Source organism: Gouania willdenowi (assembly GCF_900634775.1).
Source record: "Gouania willdenowi chromosome 24 unlocalized genomic scaffold, fGouWil2.1 scaffold_320_arrow_ctg1, whole genome shotgun sequence".
NCBI lineage: Eukaryota > Metazoa > Chordata > Actinopteri > Blenniiformes > Gobiesocidae > Gouania > Gouania willdenowi.
Window position 1 is genome coordinate 620,587 of NW_021144848.1, and position 18,724 is coordinate 639,310.

Sequence of the window (18,724 nt, forward strand, 5' to 3'; positions counted from 1 at the left end):
TATCAATGGGTTATCAGGGGTTTCCAGCCCCTGATGTAGTATTTTGCTCTTTTCTTTTAAGGCTTTTTTGGCCCCAAACGACTTGTGAACGAACGTGTTTATTGAACTGCTGATGAAGTCGCTAATCAACCTCTTTACTTACACTTGTCTTTTTTCTTTGTTCTACTCAGGTTCATGTGTATGAGTCTACCATGGAGCACATCATCTACTACCTGCTGGTCTTGGGAGCCACAGTGATGTCCACCCATGCCTGCCCTAAATACTGCACATGCCAGAATCTTTCGGAGTCTCTTGGGACATTGTGTCCAGCCAAAGGCCTTCTTTTTGTGCCTCCAGATATCGACCGGGGTACGGTGGAGCTCCGGCTCGGAGGCAACTATATTCTCCGCATCACGCAGCAAGACTTTGCCAATATGACTGACCTGGTGGATCTGACCCTCTCCAGGAACACAATAAGCTACATTCAGCCTTTTGCCTTTGGTGACCTAGAAACTCTACGCTCACTTCACCTAGACAACAACCGCTTAACTGAGCTTGGTCCTTATGATTTACGGGGCTTGATGAACTTGCAGCATCTCATTGTCAACAACAACCAACTTGGACGAATTCATGACAAGGCCTTTGAAGACTTAGCTCCTGCACTGGAGGATCTAGATCTATCATACAACAACTTGAAGTCTCTTCCCTGGGATTCAGTCCGACTAATGATTAATCTTCACCAGCTAAGTTTGGACCACAACCTGTTAGACTTCATTCCAGAAGGGACCTTTACTGACCTTGAACGACTTGCGAGACTGGACCTGACATCCAACCGCTTGCAGAAACTACCACCGGATCCTATCTTTGCTCGTGCCCAGGATTCAATGATCCTCACCACACCCTTTGCTCCTCAGCTGTCTTTAAGTCTTGGGGGGAACCCGCTCCACTGTAACTGTGAGATGCTGTGGCTGCGCAGGCTTGATAGAGACGATGACTTAGAGACCTGTGCCTCCCCACCTGCCCTGAAGGGTCGTTACTTCTGGAATATAAGGGAGGAGGAGTTTTTATGTCAGCCACCCCTTATCACTCAGCACACTCACAGGATGCTGGTTCTGGAGGGCCAGACAGCAAGCCTAAGGTGTGAGGCTTCTGGAGATCCCAGTCCAACCATCCACTGGATCTCCCCTGATGACCAACTGCTAGCCAACTCCTCTCGTACTGCAGTATTCAGCAACGGTACATTAAGCATCACCATAACCACCTCAAAAGACTATGGCACTTTTACATGTATCGCTGCCAATGTTGCTGGGGAGTCCACTGCCACCGTGGAAGTGTCCATTATCCAGCTCCCCCACCTCAGCAACGGCACTGGACCGCCAGTGCAGCCTAAGTCCAGACTTTCTGACATCACCAGCAGTACGAGAACTAATAAGGGAAGTCAGAAGACCCAACCTGAGAAAGCCGTGACTGTGTCTGAAACGACAGCAGTTTCAGCACTTGTGACGTGGACGGTGAGCCCGACAGCACCCAAGGTGAAGATGTACCAGCTTCAGTACAACTGCTCTGATGATGAGGTTTTGATCTACAGGTAAATATTTCCACTATTGTTTGTTCTCTATTAAATGAATGAATGAATTAATGTATTTTGGCACTCTTCAAAAAAAAAAAAAAAAAACCCAGAAGAAAGAACACTAAAAGAGTAACTAAACCCTAAACCCACTTTTTCTGCTGAATACATATGTATTTGGGTATTAAGTAGTGCTGTTGACTGATCCTCATCTAGTACTTCTAACATTTTAGTAAGTATTTTAATTTAGCGTATTTAGTTGTAAAATGTCAGAGTTACTGCCCTCTAAGGGTTCAACGCTGCTATTACAGTTGAATTTTGCTATTGGCTGGGACAGATTATCGTGACCATCGCGCGTCACCAACTGTCACTGTTGGCCCCGCCTCTCATTTAAAAGCTGAGAGGAGGGAGGAGGGTTTCCGCCAATCACAGCCCTCAGTGAACATTGATTGACAGTTTTAATGATGAACTCCATGCTCCGTATTCCTGCAGTGACGTTTTTGACTCTGTGCTTCTATAAAGAACAGATCATGGTCTAATCAGAGGGTTCATTAAATTGTGTGTGCATCCCCGTTTGTCTCTGCGTGTGCGCTGATGTGCATGTACTTCTCGCTGCTGTGTGTGTCTTTATGTGTGTGTGAGAGAGGCCACGGTGGTCTGAGGTTCATGGTGGGAGTAGAACAGGGACTGTTTGTGAGTGATATAGTGTATGTGGGGCTGTGTGTGTGTGTGCGTGGGCGTGTGTGTGTGTGTGTGCTTATGCTTGTGGGCTGTGTATTGTGTGTAGTAGTTGAGAAGACAGCACTCACTGCCAGCACTGACCTGAGTGGGTGTGTCTTACTGCGTCAGAAGCCCCGCCCATAATCAATTTTGCCCCTAGTAGCGCTCAGCAGAAAGCAGGGGTTTAGTTACTCTTTAAATGTCCAACTAATCCACCGTAAGGTTGAAGCAAAAGCAAAACATATTATATATTTTTGCTGTCCTTGGTAAAATTGTTGCTCTTTTTTCTGATAGTTACTAACATTTGTGATTTAAAAAACTTTTTAAACTGGTTATGTTGCTGCTTTTTTATTTAATCCTTTAGTCCAGACATAGCCAACTGGAGGCCCGGGGGCCACATGTGGCCCTCAGTTTAATTTTGTGTGGCCCCAAAGACAAATCCCCAAAAATTGCATTTTAAGAAGTTGGAAGGAATAATAAGCCCAACATAATACACAAAATAACTGCCAAAATACACAAATCGACAGCAAAATGGAGTACACGAAAAATTCCTAAAATACACAAAAAAACAACAAAGACAGACACAACAACCACTTAAACAAACAAAATGACTATGAAAACACAAGAAAACAACAACACATTACAGAATAGCTCCAAAGACACACAAACAGGTCAACAAAATGACAGAAAAAGACAGGAAAATACAGAAAACAACAACAAAAATACAGAAAGTGACCCCAAAAAAGCACAAATTGACAACATACGTGCATAACGTGACTAGACAAAATGACTAGAAACTGTCAAAACAACAAAATCTTCCCTGTATTAATGCTCAGATCAGTCATTATTTAAATGTTGATAAATGTGGCTCTCGGATCAAATACAATCACATTTTTGTGGCCCCCGCTGTGATAGTGTTGCCCATCCCTCCTTAGTTCCATAATTGAACTTCTGCTATTGTTATGCTCATCCTTTTCGCTGGCGTTATGGCATGTTGCATCTTGAAATGTAGTTTCCCTCTTAAATTATGTTCCCCTTCTCTCTCTGAAAGTCTTTTCTGCACCTTTGCTTGCTTCATAAATCATTTGGACAGTTTTGAGTTGGGTGATGTCTGGGAGTTTTTAAATCATTTGAATTAATTTGACAGTTTCGTAGGTAATGTTTCATTTCATGGTCTGACTTGATGAATTGGAAAGCTCCTAGCTTTGATCCAAAGAGGCCTCGTAGCTAGAAGCAGGGTCACAAAAATATACAAATGAAACCTTTTTTTCATCGTGTGCGAGTAATTGGTCTGTGCGAGTTAATGTGTTTTAATGCTCCCTCTAACACAGGCACTGTATTCCACATTACACACTATCGTTTTCTAAAGACGGATCCCCGTCGCTTACACGCACATCGTTTTTCATTGACTTAATATATTCATTATTATGATTTAATCACCGATTTCATTTATTATAAAGATCTTTTACAATAAATGTATTTCAACTAAGGGATGTAACGATTCACTCAACTCACGATACGATTCGATTCACGATACTGGGTTCACGATACGATTCTCTCACGATTTTTTCATTTACAAAATGGGACTGTAGACAAATTTTTTTTTGGGAAAAAAATTAGAAAATACTGTATTATTTTCCTTTTATTTTTCATTGTCAAAAAATTCCTTGATAAACAATTCAAAACAATATAATTTAACTAAAAATAAATCTTGAATGAAATAAATAAAGGAATGATACAAATGAAAATGAAGCCTATTAATTTAAATTCTGGTTCTATAATAAACAATGCAAAACTGCATAATAGTTCTTTTTCTTTTTAAAAGTGCAACTGAAAATGTATTTTGTGCCTTAACAATTGGACTTGGACGGAAAAAAACCGTCATTGCACTGATTTACGTCATATTTGTTTGGACCAGCAGAGGGCGCTGGTAACCCAGTGGTCGGTTGGCATGCAGATATCTTGCAGTGAAGAAGAGAAGCTATGCTAGCAGACAGAGCTAATAGAAAAACGTGACTTTTACAGATATTCAAGTAATATTACAGATATTCTTTCGGTGCTAAAGGGATAATGAATCATTTATTAACATATTTAAGAGTAGAAGGCAGCCAGAAAGAAAGTATTAGCAGACTCCGCCTGCCGCCAAAACTTCCGGATAGTTAAAAAAGGTACTGCGATTTAATTGTCAGAAAATCGATATCAACCGTGATACCTATGAATCGATTTTTAACTGCCTTACGATTAATCGTTGCATCCCTAATTTCAACTTTAAAATTGAGGGAAAATCTACCAGTTTTTTTTTTTTTTTAATTTAATTGAAGAAGTGTAAAATTGTTTTTGTGTCGGGGAGAAAAAATCCTTGTCAGCTCGACGTTCCCCTCTGTCACCAGCCAATAACACATCTTATTTACATCAGAAGCCAAAATGTTATATAAACATAATACATTGATTACATTAAGTTGAATTCTAATGATCAATATACCTTTACTTGTCATTTTAATACCTTTTCCCGCAGCAGGTCCATGTGGACACCAGGGTGTTATTATCAAATCCATTTTATTTAAATTTCACCAACATGTCTGATAAACACAATAAACAGATTAAATCATTAGTTGTTCCAGACACGTGATAGAGTTGAGGTAAGTGTGCAGGGGTTATGATAACTAGTGAAAAGCATAAGAGAAACCAGAGGCCAAGTGTAATTTTCAATATAGTATGTTTCTTTTTTAAATCAGTTTCTGCTTATTTTAGGTCTTTACATTTTCTTCTTCTTATGTAAAAATAATAATATTTCTCTAAATAGGTTGACAGGAACTGAAAAGCTCTCACTTTAAGGGGGACAATGACGAAAAATGATTGTGGCCAATAACTCATGTGCTGAGACAGTTGTTTACCTGAGTGTGGAGCCTAATGTGGATTCACAACATGGTTTTTACATGTCACGTTTCTATCAGTTGTTTCTCAAAAATGGACCAGCTGTGTTTGCCTGGGCTTTTCTCCCTGAGTAAACTTTAAAAACTCCAGACGGCCACAGACTTTACTCAAGTTCACTGAAACGTGGAGCAAAAGGCGGCTAATGGTCTGGTAGAGGAAGTTGTCATCTGGAGAAAATCTTGACACTTCCAGATCCAAAGAATCCTGAAACGTCAACATTGTTAAATCACTTTACTGAGCACCCATATGTACAAGCAGGGATTTTAATAATCATTTATAGCAATGTGCTGTTATTACAGGACAAACCAAATATCTGTGTTATTCAATTGTTATTTTTCCCATCAGTACTTCTTAAACACAACAGCAGATCTTAATTTATATTGTATAATAAAACCATAATGTGTATGAGCTTTGGGACTAAAACCATTATAGGAAAGTACACTAGGTTAGAGATGTCTCCTCTTGCATTATGTTTTATTATTTTCTGTTAGTAGCTTTAAGATTATTAGCATGAGATCAAGATTGAAGCGTTTTAAATCAGAATTATTAACTTGTCAACTTTTTTTTTTCATTTTTAAGACATATTATGATAGTAAACATAATCTCTACTTTCCAAACGCATATAGTTCAATAAATCCCTGATAAAAAATAGTAGCTGGCGTCAGACATCAGAGTGTTTGTGACAGCAGCAATAAGTGCAGCCAGGCTTTTGATTGGAGCTGAAAAGTAGCATCATTAGCAATGCTGTCAGTGGATAGCGCTGCATGAGAGCCAGCACTCTGAGGACAGAATGGATCTGCCATTATAAGGTCCCAATCTTTAAGGCTGCAATTATCCACTCTGATTTATGACACAGATTTGTATCTTTCCTTTCTGGAAGTGAATGTAATAAGTAGAATATTACATGCATAACGTACCTGTTATACACCTTATAGGCATTTGCTTTCATACAACAAGAACATGAAGTAACCAATGACAAAATAGTATGACAGCAAAAATAAAAGCACCCAACTTTAATGTGGAACGTGAAGTTTCATTTTTTGGTATTATTTCATTAATCTTCCACTTTTTACAAAGGATGCATATATAATTTTATGTTTTAGGCTCTTTAGAATCGACTAAGATGTTTTTTTTTCTTCTATGGGTTTTTAATGTCCCGCTCTGCTGGCAGGTGGCAAACATGGCGTTGTGCGGGATGTGCGCCAGGGAGTGTCTTTTTTGGATGACCTCTTTTGCCGTTGCGCTGTGCGGGCATATGGGTGCGCAACTTGAGATCGTCCGGCCCAGTAGGTCTGTGTCTGGGGATTTGGGGGTCTCTGGTGGGGTGCGGGGCTAGTGCCTCAGAGCCTATTGCCCCATTCAGTTGTTTTGGTGCTAGAGGATGTTTGTGTTGGGTGTGGGTGGGAGGCCGCAGCCGTTGTTGGTGCCCAGTTTTACGTGTGCCGTATCCATCCACCTTCTCCTGTTACGTGTGGTTTATGAAACAATAGTATCTGACCAATCCCAGCGTACAACTGATCAGGTGTTGATAAATGTGGTGGCTGAATTTGATTGTCTTTAACTTGTTAAGCGCTTAAATCTTCCTGGTTTGGAGGCCCCGCCCATTGAGGCCAAACAAACAAACACTGGCAAGAAAAATCCTCACATCTGAGGTGAAGCAAACCAAAGATGTGCTTTATTGACAGTGTAAAAACTGTACTTAAACTGCTGTTTGCTGTGCATTTGTCCCTGTCAGCCACCGTATCGAGGGGCTCACAGGTGACGTCTGCCCCCCTGTGTGCACTGCGAAAAACTTCACAGCAGAGATTCTGGAGAGACCCAGATACATACTGTTTATATCAACCTCAGTTGTCTGCACGCTTTAGGCAATAAATAAGACTTTAAAAGAAATGAATGAAACCCTTAAAAGTCATCAGTCGAGGCTGTGCTGCCACTGGTTCGTCTTTGGCTTCACAGACTGTGCTGTTACAACAGACATTGACTAAGATACAGTAATTTCCGGGCTATAAAGTGCACTGTTACTGATAAGTTTCCTTTAATACATGAAGTCTCCTCCTCACTGCTCCACGTCTACATATCAGTCTATTTACAGCTTTTAATGGTCACTTATTACTGGAACCAGACTTATTTGGACCGCTTTGTCCGCTCTTATTACCGTGAACTACCGCGGAGCGATCACAGCGAGTCTGACTCTGAGTCAGAATACGGACGCGATCACTTCTGAACAAATCCAACGTGATGATTTGGAAACTTCATGCTGTTATGCTACTATTACAAACTGACTGACTTTTACTGTAGACGGAGCAGAGATCAGAACATCCTGGATACAGACTGTATCCAGGATGTTCTGATCTCTGCTCCCTCTTCCTTACGGAAGCGTCTCCATGAACCTCAGAGTCCAGAAAACCAATCAATCCTGAACAAACCTAACGTGGTGATTTAACAACTTTATACTGTTTATTCTTCTATTACAAACTGGCTGAATTTTACCTAATACACGGGCTCTCTCTCTCTCTCTCTCTCTCTCTCTCTCTCTCTCTCTCTTTCTCTCTCTCTCTCTCTCTCTCTCTCTCTCTCTCTCTCTCTCTCTCTCTCTCTCTCTCTGCGTATGTGCTATGATGAGGCAAAATGAGTGATCAGAATGATTCAGTGCGAGCAAGAATCAATTTCATTGTTCCACCTGATCTAATGTGACGGAGCTCAATTCTGTGGCGGCATGAAGCTTATAAAACAGGGAAAAATCCACAATTTAGCCGCGTCGTTGTTTAAGCAACAAACAGTGTTTGTGTAGCTTTGAACAAATAAGTAGGAAAATTACAGTTACAGAACTGCTTTCAAACTAACCACATTTATTTCCACAGAACCCATAAACAGGCAAGAACAAATGTAGTTTATACCAGTGGGTATCAACATTTTTTGGCTCAAGTACCTCCTTTCTCTCATTTCTGAATCTAATATTTTGTCTAACTACAATATTTTGCTCAGAATACTGTAAAAAAAAAACAACTATAGATCATAATGATGGAATGAATGAGTGATAACACACATTTTAAAGAATCTAATTTTGTAACTAAGTGGAAAGAAACAGTATTTAGTGCCAATTATTATTATTATTATTATTATTATTATTATTATTATTATTATATTAATTTGAGAAACTCTGGTATATACAAAAGAGTGAGTGAGTGTGTGTCAGGGTTATTATACTTCTTGTTATTTCATTTGTTTTGTTTTTTTTTTTATTTTGTTTTTCAGATTTTACCCATTTGTTTTTAGTTTTAGTTAGTTTAACATCATAATCAGCCACTTTATGACGGGCGACTGTGACGTCAGCCCCTCCCATGGCGGGAGGGGGTGTTGTGTAAATGATCTGGCTGCATTCAACTCTGCACAGCAGCAGAGTGACTGTGGGCGCAGGCAAACTACGCCCAGAGTCACTGCATTGACTTGTATTGAAGAGGAGTTACTGCGCATGTACAACTTTTAACTAGAGTGGACGGTAAAGTTTTTTGCGCCCCAAGGAGGAAACACGTCACCAGTCAGACACAGATGAACAAAACAACTTTACACATCATCATTATCTATATAATATTATTCTGATTATCTAAATACAGATATAACTTTGTTCCGTACTATTTTTAATTAATTAATAATTTTTATTATTTTTATGTCTTACTCAAACAAACGTGCTTAGTGGTGGGACGGCGCCCTCTAGTGGCGCTCCTGTGATCCGGGTAGTGTATGTGTTGTGCACTGTTGAAGCTAATCACTCCTGCTTGGTTGGACGTACGTCGTACGCTCAGATCTGAATACTGTTGAGTTTAAGACCACGCTATCTGTCACCATGACTTGCCCGAGACCAGAATGCACCAAGACCAAGACCATAAACATTTTTTTTTCAATTTAAAAAAATATATAAAAAAATAAAATTATGACAAGGTTCAACAGTTAAATAACATTCTCTCTTTAACTATAGTTTATTTTAAATACATTTGACGGATTAAAAAGGTGCCTGCAAAAAATTAACTAAAATATTAAAACTACTACTGCTTCTGATAAATTCACAATTATTCTACATATTTGAAAACAAGATTTTTATGTCAGCTGAATGTACAGCAAGTGTTTAAAAGTATTTAAAAGCCAAGAAATAATGATTCTTGATTCTGATTCTTTGAGTTGTGCAGGTCACAGATTTCACAAGATGATTTTTTAGTTTGAAAAAGCCTTTACACAGGTTATTTTTATTAATTCACTTAGTTGATATAGTTTAATTTGGTTGCTGTAATGTAACTAGAATATTCAATTAACAAAGGTTTCCAGCTGTAACTGTAAAAGTGAAACTTTCTGAAATAAAACTACAAACAAGTTGTCATCAGTGTAAAAAACAAAGAGCTACAGGTAGATGTGAAACTAAATAAAACAAACTCAAACCCTGGAAAAGTCATGTGACAAATTAATCAATAGTTCTTGTTGAGAATTATTATTATTCTGGATACAGTGGACTCAGAAACTATAAAAATAATTATATTGTGAACCTGTTTATATTGTGGGGAACATATTATATACATAAATGTAAATGAGTCTAAAGACACAAAAAAACACCACTTTAAAAAGATAATAGACTAATATAAGACCTCTTTACAGTCATTTGACTCATTCTGGGCTTGCGCGATTTGAGTTGATGACGCGCTGGTGACGACATAATCCAAGATGGCGGCGGCCCAGACTACAGCTGACACTATGTAATAAAAGCCTTAAAAGACATGAATATAATGAAAAGAGTGGATGGAGAGAGGCATAAACATGCAGACTTTCACACGGACACACATGGACTTATTAAACACACACAAACTTATTAAACACACACGGACCTCGGTAAACGGAACAGGCTTCATCCGGGCGGCAGGCACTAGGACCCAGAAGCAGAGTAAGTGCGTCCCCTGTACTGCATTCACAGGCTGTAATATCACCAGTTTATTATTTTACCAGTTGTTAGAGCTACTGTCTTTACCAGAGAGATAATATTTATTACTGGTGATTGTTTTCTGGAGTTTTACTGAGATTTTTACTGGTGATTAGTTCATATCTCCTTCTGCTCTGCGGTCCAAACTGACACCGTCGCCACACACACGAGTGTGTCACACACATCACTCAGTCACATTAAGGAAGGTTGTGGTCATTACTTGGTGGATTAAAGAATGAATAAAGGATTGTTTTATCCCGTTCTTCTCCGTGTTATTATCACATTATAAACAGATTTAAAAATAGCAGGAATTAGTGCTGGTCTCGAATGGTCTTGAGAGAAAATCCCGAGTCCGAGACAAGACCGAGTCAAAATGCTTCAGAGTCCGAGACGAGACCGAGACCTTTAAAAATTGGTCTCGAGACCAAGACCGGTCTGGACTACCACAACACTAGATCTGAACATACGAACGGTTGGTAAATGAGGACAACTTAGAGAAAAACATAGACAGAGATCTAAAGCATGAGCTTCTTGATGTTAAATAAAAAATGGTTGTGCTGTCACATTGATGCACTTCCTAAATCACACAACATGCTGCATAGTGGGAAGCTGTTTACTTTTCGTATTGTTCACCGACGTTGACACATCCATCATCCATCAGCAGGGTTGTCTATCAAAGCCTTCAAAACAACGAGATCATCCTCACTGAGCGCTCTGCACTGCTGCATCGGGATGTTCTGGGGATTTACAGCGTGCTGTCAGTCGAGCAGCATCTGAAAAGAAAGAAACTGTGCAACTTGTGTAATCTACCAGCAGCACTCCTCAAATGTATGCACACGCAGCCCAAAAAGTCAAACATAAGCAACTATTTTCCTCACAACAGCAAAATGTGAGAAATGTTTAAAAAAAGCTTTCTTTGTGACGCAGGTAACGTCATGTCTCAAAGTCCATCATAAAGAGAATGTCTGCTTTTCCTTTGTCAGAATATTCACCACTCATTATGATACATTTCATTAAAGGCCTTTTTTCCTCAGTGAAAAACAACAAATGAGTCAGAGGATGGCGGTTTAGTTAAAAGTACGTTTTCAATTACCCATGTTCAATTACAATTACAGTGACCAGCATTACTTCCCATTCCAATTTTATCCTCAGAAAGTCATTTATAATTATGTTCTCAGTTACTTAAGTTAATTTATAATCAAATAAATAACTTTATTTAAAAAAACAAAAAAAAAAGCAAAGCTTTCTGTTCTAATCTTTTATGACAACAGGTCGTAAATCAGCTGTGAAATACACTAAAAACAAATACCAATCATCTAATGTATTTACTATCTATTGGTTACCTTGTTAGGCTTCATAATCAATGAAAATATTGGTATTAATGCTTTTGGTGTGGGCGTCTGAGCTTTTTTTTGTGTTAATAAACCCCTCGAGTTCAATTTTTTTTTAATGGTATAATGTGGGAAAACTTGATATGAAATACATTTTAATAATTGTTAACTACATACAGTTACCTCCAAAAGTATTGGAACGGCAAGGTCAATTCCTTTGTTTTTGTTGTTGTAGACATTTGGGTTTTAGATGAAAACATGAATATGAGACAAAAGTTCAGAATTCCAGCTTTTATTTCATAGTATTTACATCCAGATGTGTTAAACAACTCAGGACAGAACATTTTTTGTTTGAAACCGCCCACTTTTCAAGTGAGCAAAATTATTGGAACATGTGACCGATGGGTGTTTCTAGTGTTGCCTTTTATATTTATAGCTTAAACATGAAATAGTTCTTGTTCTTGGCTTTGGATTTCACCTGTGAAAACTGTATTTACTGTTAAGCAAACATGAAGACCAGAGAAGTCTATGGGAGAAAAGCAAACCATTTAGAAGCTGAGAGAAAAGGGAAAATCGATAAGAGCTTGTGCACAAACATTGGGCATAGGCAATACAACAATTTGGAATATCCTGAAAAAGAAAGAAACTACTGGTGTACTGAGCAACAGACAGTCAGTGACATCACTGCCAACCTCCACAGGGCAGGGGTGAAGGTATGACCATCCACTGTTTGAAGAAGACTTCCAGAGAAGAATGCATAGATGAGCCACAAAAGTTTTGAAACAAAGTTTTATGAACTGATGAGACCAAGATGAACGTCTACCAAAGTGATGGAAAGGCCAAAGTATGGAGAAAGAAAGGATCTGCTTATGATCCAAAACACAGAAGCTCATCTGTGAAGCATGGTGTTTATTGATGATGTAACTCATGATGGTAGCAGCAGAAGTCTGCAAAACCATTTTGTCTGGAAATTTACAGAAAACTGCATCCAAACTAATCGAGATAAGCTTCGTCATGCAACAGGACAATGACCCAAAACACACTGCCAACACAACAAAGGACTTCGTCAGGGGGACAGTGGAAGGTCTTAGACTGGACGAGTCAATCACTGGACCTTAACCTAATAGAGCATTTTACCTCCTGAAGGTAGAAACCCCTAGAAACAAACCAGAACTGAAAGAATCTGCAGTAAAGGTCTGGAAAAGCATTTCACATGAGAAATGCAACAGTCTGGTGAAGTCAATGGGTCGCAGGCTTGATGTAAGAGTTATGTCACTATTTATTTAATGTTATTCACTTTAAGTTCATTTAATAATGTCTGTTCCAATACTTTTGCTCACTTTAAAGGTGGGTAGGTTCAAACAAAGGTGCTCTGTTCTGAGTTGTTTAACATCTAGATGTAAATACTATGAAATAAAAACTGTAATTCTGTCTCATATTCATGTTTTGATCTGAAACCCAAATATCTACAGTATACAACAAAAACAAAGGAATTGACCTTACTGTTCAAAATCCTTTTGGAGGTAACTGTATGTGTATGCCAAGGAACATAACCCCGTTATGTGTTAAATTATCATTTACATTTTTTTATAGAATTTTCATGGCAATTAAAAATACAAAGTCAATTATCGGAACTCAATTACAATTTAATTACAATTACGACAGCAACAGATTTTTAAAATTTCAATTATAATTATGCCATAATTGTAAGTAATTATCAATTGCGCGATAACAGATATGATTGATCCCAACCTTGAGACTACAGTCGACTGGGTTATAATGCGCTATAAGAGATAATAATCACAAGACGCTCAACAAACCGTAGCAAAACGGTTTGATTTAGTACCGCAGCCTGCTTGCAGTAAAGTAACTGTAATCTAATTACTGTTTCTTCGATCATAGATAATTCACTAATTGTATTGGTAGAGCCTGGGGGCGGAGAGGACACTGGCGCTGTCTGTGTGCTGCTTTTCCATCAAAGAAAACCCCAGTACACCTGTAGAATCCCTTCAATCTCTATCTCAGCTGAAAAACAGAGGTCATCCTAGTTGGCACTCCTCATCAGGTCCAGTCACTGGTCAAAACATCTCACGTTGCCCTCTGATCACCAACCTAGGTGTCATTATGCACACCAACCTCTAATAATCAGTAGAAGAAGAACCTCCTCCAGCCCAAAGACGGTCACACATCCACTCACGCCGGTCTGACCAGGGACGTGTGTGGAAGTCAGGGCAAGAGTGGACTTTAACGTGCCCACCCAAATAAATGAATAAAAATAAAATAAAAAGGTTTGTTTGCTTTTTAAAGTCTACAAAGTGTGTAAACATTGTTATTTATTTTTAATATCAAGACAACAAAACAATGCAATTCTGCGACACAATAAACTATTGGGGAAAAAAGTACAATTTATTTTAAAAATTAGAATAATTCACTATAAAACAATATAACACCGAGAGGTATAGTAAAATGTCCTGAAAGAACAACAAAAACAATGGTGCAAAATCCAAAATAAATGCAAAACAGTGCAATCAAAAGTTAAAAATAATTTATAAAAGTTTGGATTTACTATCGTCCGTAACAGAAATCTTAAAACCAAAGAACACAATGTGGAAACAACACAACATAATTATATAGAAGGGAACAATAATTCAAATAAAATAAATTTAAATATACATAAATAACTGGCGCCCTGTCCAGGGTGTAGCCCCGCCCAGCGCCCAATGAGAGCCGGAGATTGGCACCGGCAGACCCCCGCGACCCTGTAAAACAGGAGCAAGTGGGTTTGAAAATGGATGGATGGATAAATATGCATAAATATGGGCAAAAGATCAGCAGGTATAGTTACATATTTTTAATATTAATATTTAATTAAGAGAAAACATGTACAGTGATTGTAAAGGGTGTGTTTCATGTTTATTATACATTTATACGTTATACGTTTTAAATTATTATCATTATTATTATTTGGTGGCTGGTGTTGCCCCTCCAGCAGATGGCACCCTAGGTGGCCGCCTGTGTTGCCTGATGGGAAGGCCGGCCCTGGTGGAAGTCATTGAAGTTCTCCTAAAGAACAAAGTGAGCTACAAATCCTGAAACGCTCTGTGTGCTACTGACTGACACCACTAAATGCATACCTGTGAAGTATCCCGTTTTGGCCGGGAAACTCCCGTATTTTACCCCTCTTTCACACCATCTTCCCGTATTAGTATTTTCCTGTAAATATCCCGTATTTTAATGTAGTAATAATTAAAAGATACCTTACTAAACTGAACGCCGTCACTAGCCTCGCGAGAACTGCCACCTGAAATGACCTGAGTAGCAGTTATCGCAATAGTAGTGACGACAGTGGCAACAAACCTGGAAACAACTCAGAAAAGAGATGATGAATGAAGACGTTCCAGTGAAAAAACAAAGAACTGGTGTAAATACGTTGTAAAATGAGAGTTTATCTTCATAAAGACCATCAGGATGTGACACAGTTACACATTCTGTTAGATTAATAACAGAATCTACCACAGAGGAAGGAACCATGTAAGTCACCATGAAAAATCAGCCAATCACAAGCTCCACAAATATACACTGTTTTATGAAGTGTTAAATAATGTAAAGTCTGTAATAAATGTGTCTAATAAGTCATTAGTGAATACCAGAGAACCACATGAGTGAGCATGAGAAACTATAATAAAATATATAATGAAAATAAAATGTTAATGTCTAACTTAAAGACAAGCAATGTGAAATTAACAGTAAATATGCAACGTGTTGACTTGTATATAAACTGTAAGTATATTAAATAAACACTTGTGCTTCATATACACATGTATGTTTTTATTTAGGCTGTTTTATAATTTAGGAATTAGGGCTGGGCGATATATCGAGATTCAAGATGTATCAAGTTTTCTATTTTGGCAATATAGAAAACTATATTATTTCATGTATATGTATTTTATAGCGTATTATTTATCAAAATACTAGTTTTAGGAGTCGCTGAGTGTCACATATTGATCAGCTGTTTGTTAATAAATGTCCCTGTGTCGCATTTTGCATCAGCAAATTTAACCCAGAATTGTTTTTCTGGTCAGATTTCATTTGATAAAATTATCTAGATTTATAACATACATCATATATCATATATTTTGAGAAAATATATTGAGATATGAGTTTTGGTTCATATCACCAGCCCTAGTAGGAATGTTCACAGCATTTAAATGTTAATAAAGGTCGACCAACCAGATTCTAATCACATAATTGTATTTAGTAAGTGGTTGATAAGTAGGTATTTTAGATTTATTGTACACTTGTCTTAAAATATAAGGGACACTGGAGCTTGGTTGGGCGGGTGGGACGGCTCGTAGTGGGCGTTAGAAAAGTTCCCTTATTTTCAAATATAAAACTTGACAGGTATGCTAAATGTGGGTCATTGATGAGAGATGTGAGATGATCTGAGATGGAGCTGGAAACAATCTGCTGACCATCACACACATAGTTCTGGTTCTGCCACGATGGAAAGGAAATGTTACATTTTACTCTGTATATTTTACAAACTTCATTTTCGAAATATTTTTCTTCATTGTGTTTTTTTAAAAACAGATTTTAATCAAACTCATTTTAGTATTTTAATACAAAGAAGTGGAACAAACTGTTAGCAGAGCTAAAGTCAGCATCTAATGTAAAAAAAAATGAATAAATCCAAGTTAAAGTCTCTTTTATTCTCTAGTGCAAATGACTGAGAGGGAGATTTTTCATGATTTTACTGCTGATTTTAATGTTCTTATTAACTTTTAAACTATTAAATGTTTTCTGTTGCACTTTCTAATCATGTAAAACACATTGAATTGTCTTGTGTATGAAATGTGCGAAACAAATAAATATGTCTTGCTGCCTTGCCTTAATATTACACAAATATTTTATAATTATTTAATAATAGTAATAATAATATTATAATTATAAATACAATAGTGTAAATATTAAAATCTAAATATTTACAATTATTACCCCAAACAACTCAAACTGCCTCCTCACACCCAGAACTAGCTCTGCACGATGGGGGGGCCGTGCTTTCTGGAACATTCTCCCAGACCACATCAAAACCCCACAGACTGTTGAATCCTCTAAAAAACTACCACCATCTCCCCCCCTTTCCCCCCTTTTGGATTTAGCTGCTCTCTGTTTTATGCTTTTATTCCCATTGTCGCACTTTGAGATTTGCTTTAAATGTATTATTGTTATTAATTATGATCTGTTACTTTACTCGTTGCTTGGTAAAAGTAATCAGATTACAGTTAGGCGTTACTGAACGTCACTGCTCATGAACTTTAACCTGTGATTGTGTTTTTGTTCAGGATGATTCCTGCAGCGAGTAAAGCCTTCTTGGTGACCAACCTGGTGTCGGGCACACGCTACGACCTGTGTGTTCTCGCTGCCTGGGACGACACGGCCACAACGCTGACCGCCACCAACATAGTGGGCTGCACACATTTCTACACTGTGGACGACTACACCCGCTGTCAGTCCCTCCCCAGCCAGCTGCTGGGGGGCACCATGATCCTGGTGGTGGGAGGGATCATCGTGGCCACCCTGCTGGTGTTCATCATCATCCTCATGGTCCGGTACAAGTCGGCGGACGCTGAGCCCCGGGTGGACAAGCTGAGCAACGTCAGCGAAACGCACTCGCAGATCAACGGGGGTCGGCTGGGACCCAACGGTCTGCTCCTGCCTCAGCCGGAGCCCAAAGGGCGGGCACAGGACGAGGTGGTGGAGTTCAAGTGTGGCTCTCTGCAGAGCAGCCTCACCTCCTCCTCTGACTCCTCGGGCTCCAGCACGGGACGGGGGTCTTACAGCCCCAACAGCACTCTCGCCAACATTTGGAAGTCGGCTCACTCCAAGCACCGAACCAACCTGGACAGCCTTCTAGGGGCTTTCACCGCCCTAGAGCTGCGGGGGGGCCAGGGCAGGGAACCCGGAGCCTCCAGCGGGTCTTCCACAATGCCGAGGGCAGCAGCAGCAGCGAAGGCCCCCACGGACCGGGAGCCGCTGCTGGGGCGGACGCTGGACTCCAGCCTCAGCCAGCTCCTGATGCTGCCTCTGGACTCCAAGCCCAAAAGGAGCCAGTCGTTCAACATGGGAGACGTTGCAGCTGTGGGGGGGTCTCAGCTTTGCAGCAAACCTCGCAGGATCAGCAGCATTTGGACTAAGAGGAGCCTGTCTGTGAACGGCATGCTGCTGCAGTGCGAGGAGGAGGGGGACCCGGTGGGGAGCAAAGTGACCATCGACAGCTCTGAATGGGTGATGGAGAGTACTGTTTAGGAAGGATGGAGGATCTGTCAAACATGCCATGATGGAGTCTTCTACCCTGCATGAAGCACACGTGTAAATTACATCAAAGTCACAGCCAAACATCAAAGGAACGAAAAGCTTTCATTGAGTCCGTTCCCAATGACTGATTACAAACCTACCGACTATTAATGCACTGTACAGACGTGTGTCATATCATGAAAGTTTTATATTGTTTACTGTCTCACACACAGGATCCCTTACTGGTCTCTGCCATGACACTTAAGCAAGGCATGACCACATGTTCAACTGTAAATCTCTTTTTATTTTAGTTTACTATATTTACAGTATACAATATATAAATGTAATGATTTGAGTCAAGAGGATTTATGGAACAAAATAATAATTGACAAACTTGTATGTGGCTGTATATACGTTCTCTGAAGAGTTTATATTTAAAGGTCAATGAATGATTCAGATCCTACATATAAATATATATAATTACATTCAAACGCATCATCTACTGACTGAATTACAACTAATACATTTGTACGAAAACAAAATGATCAGAAGCAGTGCAGTGTGACACAAAGAGGCCCATTTCATTGATTTCTATTCAAACTGTTTGAAAAACAAAGAATTCAGAGGATTTCTTTTAACATTAACTATGTTTATTATGAATTATTGCAACTTAGTTTTCACATTATATCTGCACAAATTCCGAATCATAAGAGCAATAATTAATAAAAGTATTTACTGATCCATGCTCACCAATATGTAGGCGTTTAAATGCTGACACATTAAAAATTGGTACCAAGCTAAAAAAAAAAAATAGGACTGAAATATCTTAACAAGCCAAAAAAAAAAAGGTATAACAATTGGGGTCTTGTTACATTTTGGGCTCTAACAAGCCTTCCTAACGCAGATAGCAAACGGATGTGGGCACTTTGTCATTCT

At 38.9% G+C, this 18,724-nt stretch overlaps 1 protein-coding gene across 1 annotated transcript in view; it reads left to right on the forward strand.

The window, feature by feature from the left end:
* The window catches only part of LOC114458199 (leucine-rich repeat and fibronectin type-III domain-containing protein 2-like), a 66,397-nt gene extending 48,597 nt beyond the window's left edge, over positions 1-17,800 (forward strand). The window contains exons 3-4 of the mRNA XM_028440522.1: positions 171-1,567; positions 16,837-17,800. Of these exons, the coding sequence (XP_028296323.1) occupies positions 192-1,567; positions 16,837-17,800 (2,340 nt within the window). The 5' untranslated portion in view covers positions 171-191. The remainder of the gene's footprint in view (positions 1-170; positions 1,568-16,836) is intronic.
* The last annotated feature ends 924 nt before the right edge of the window (positions 17,801-18,724 follow it).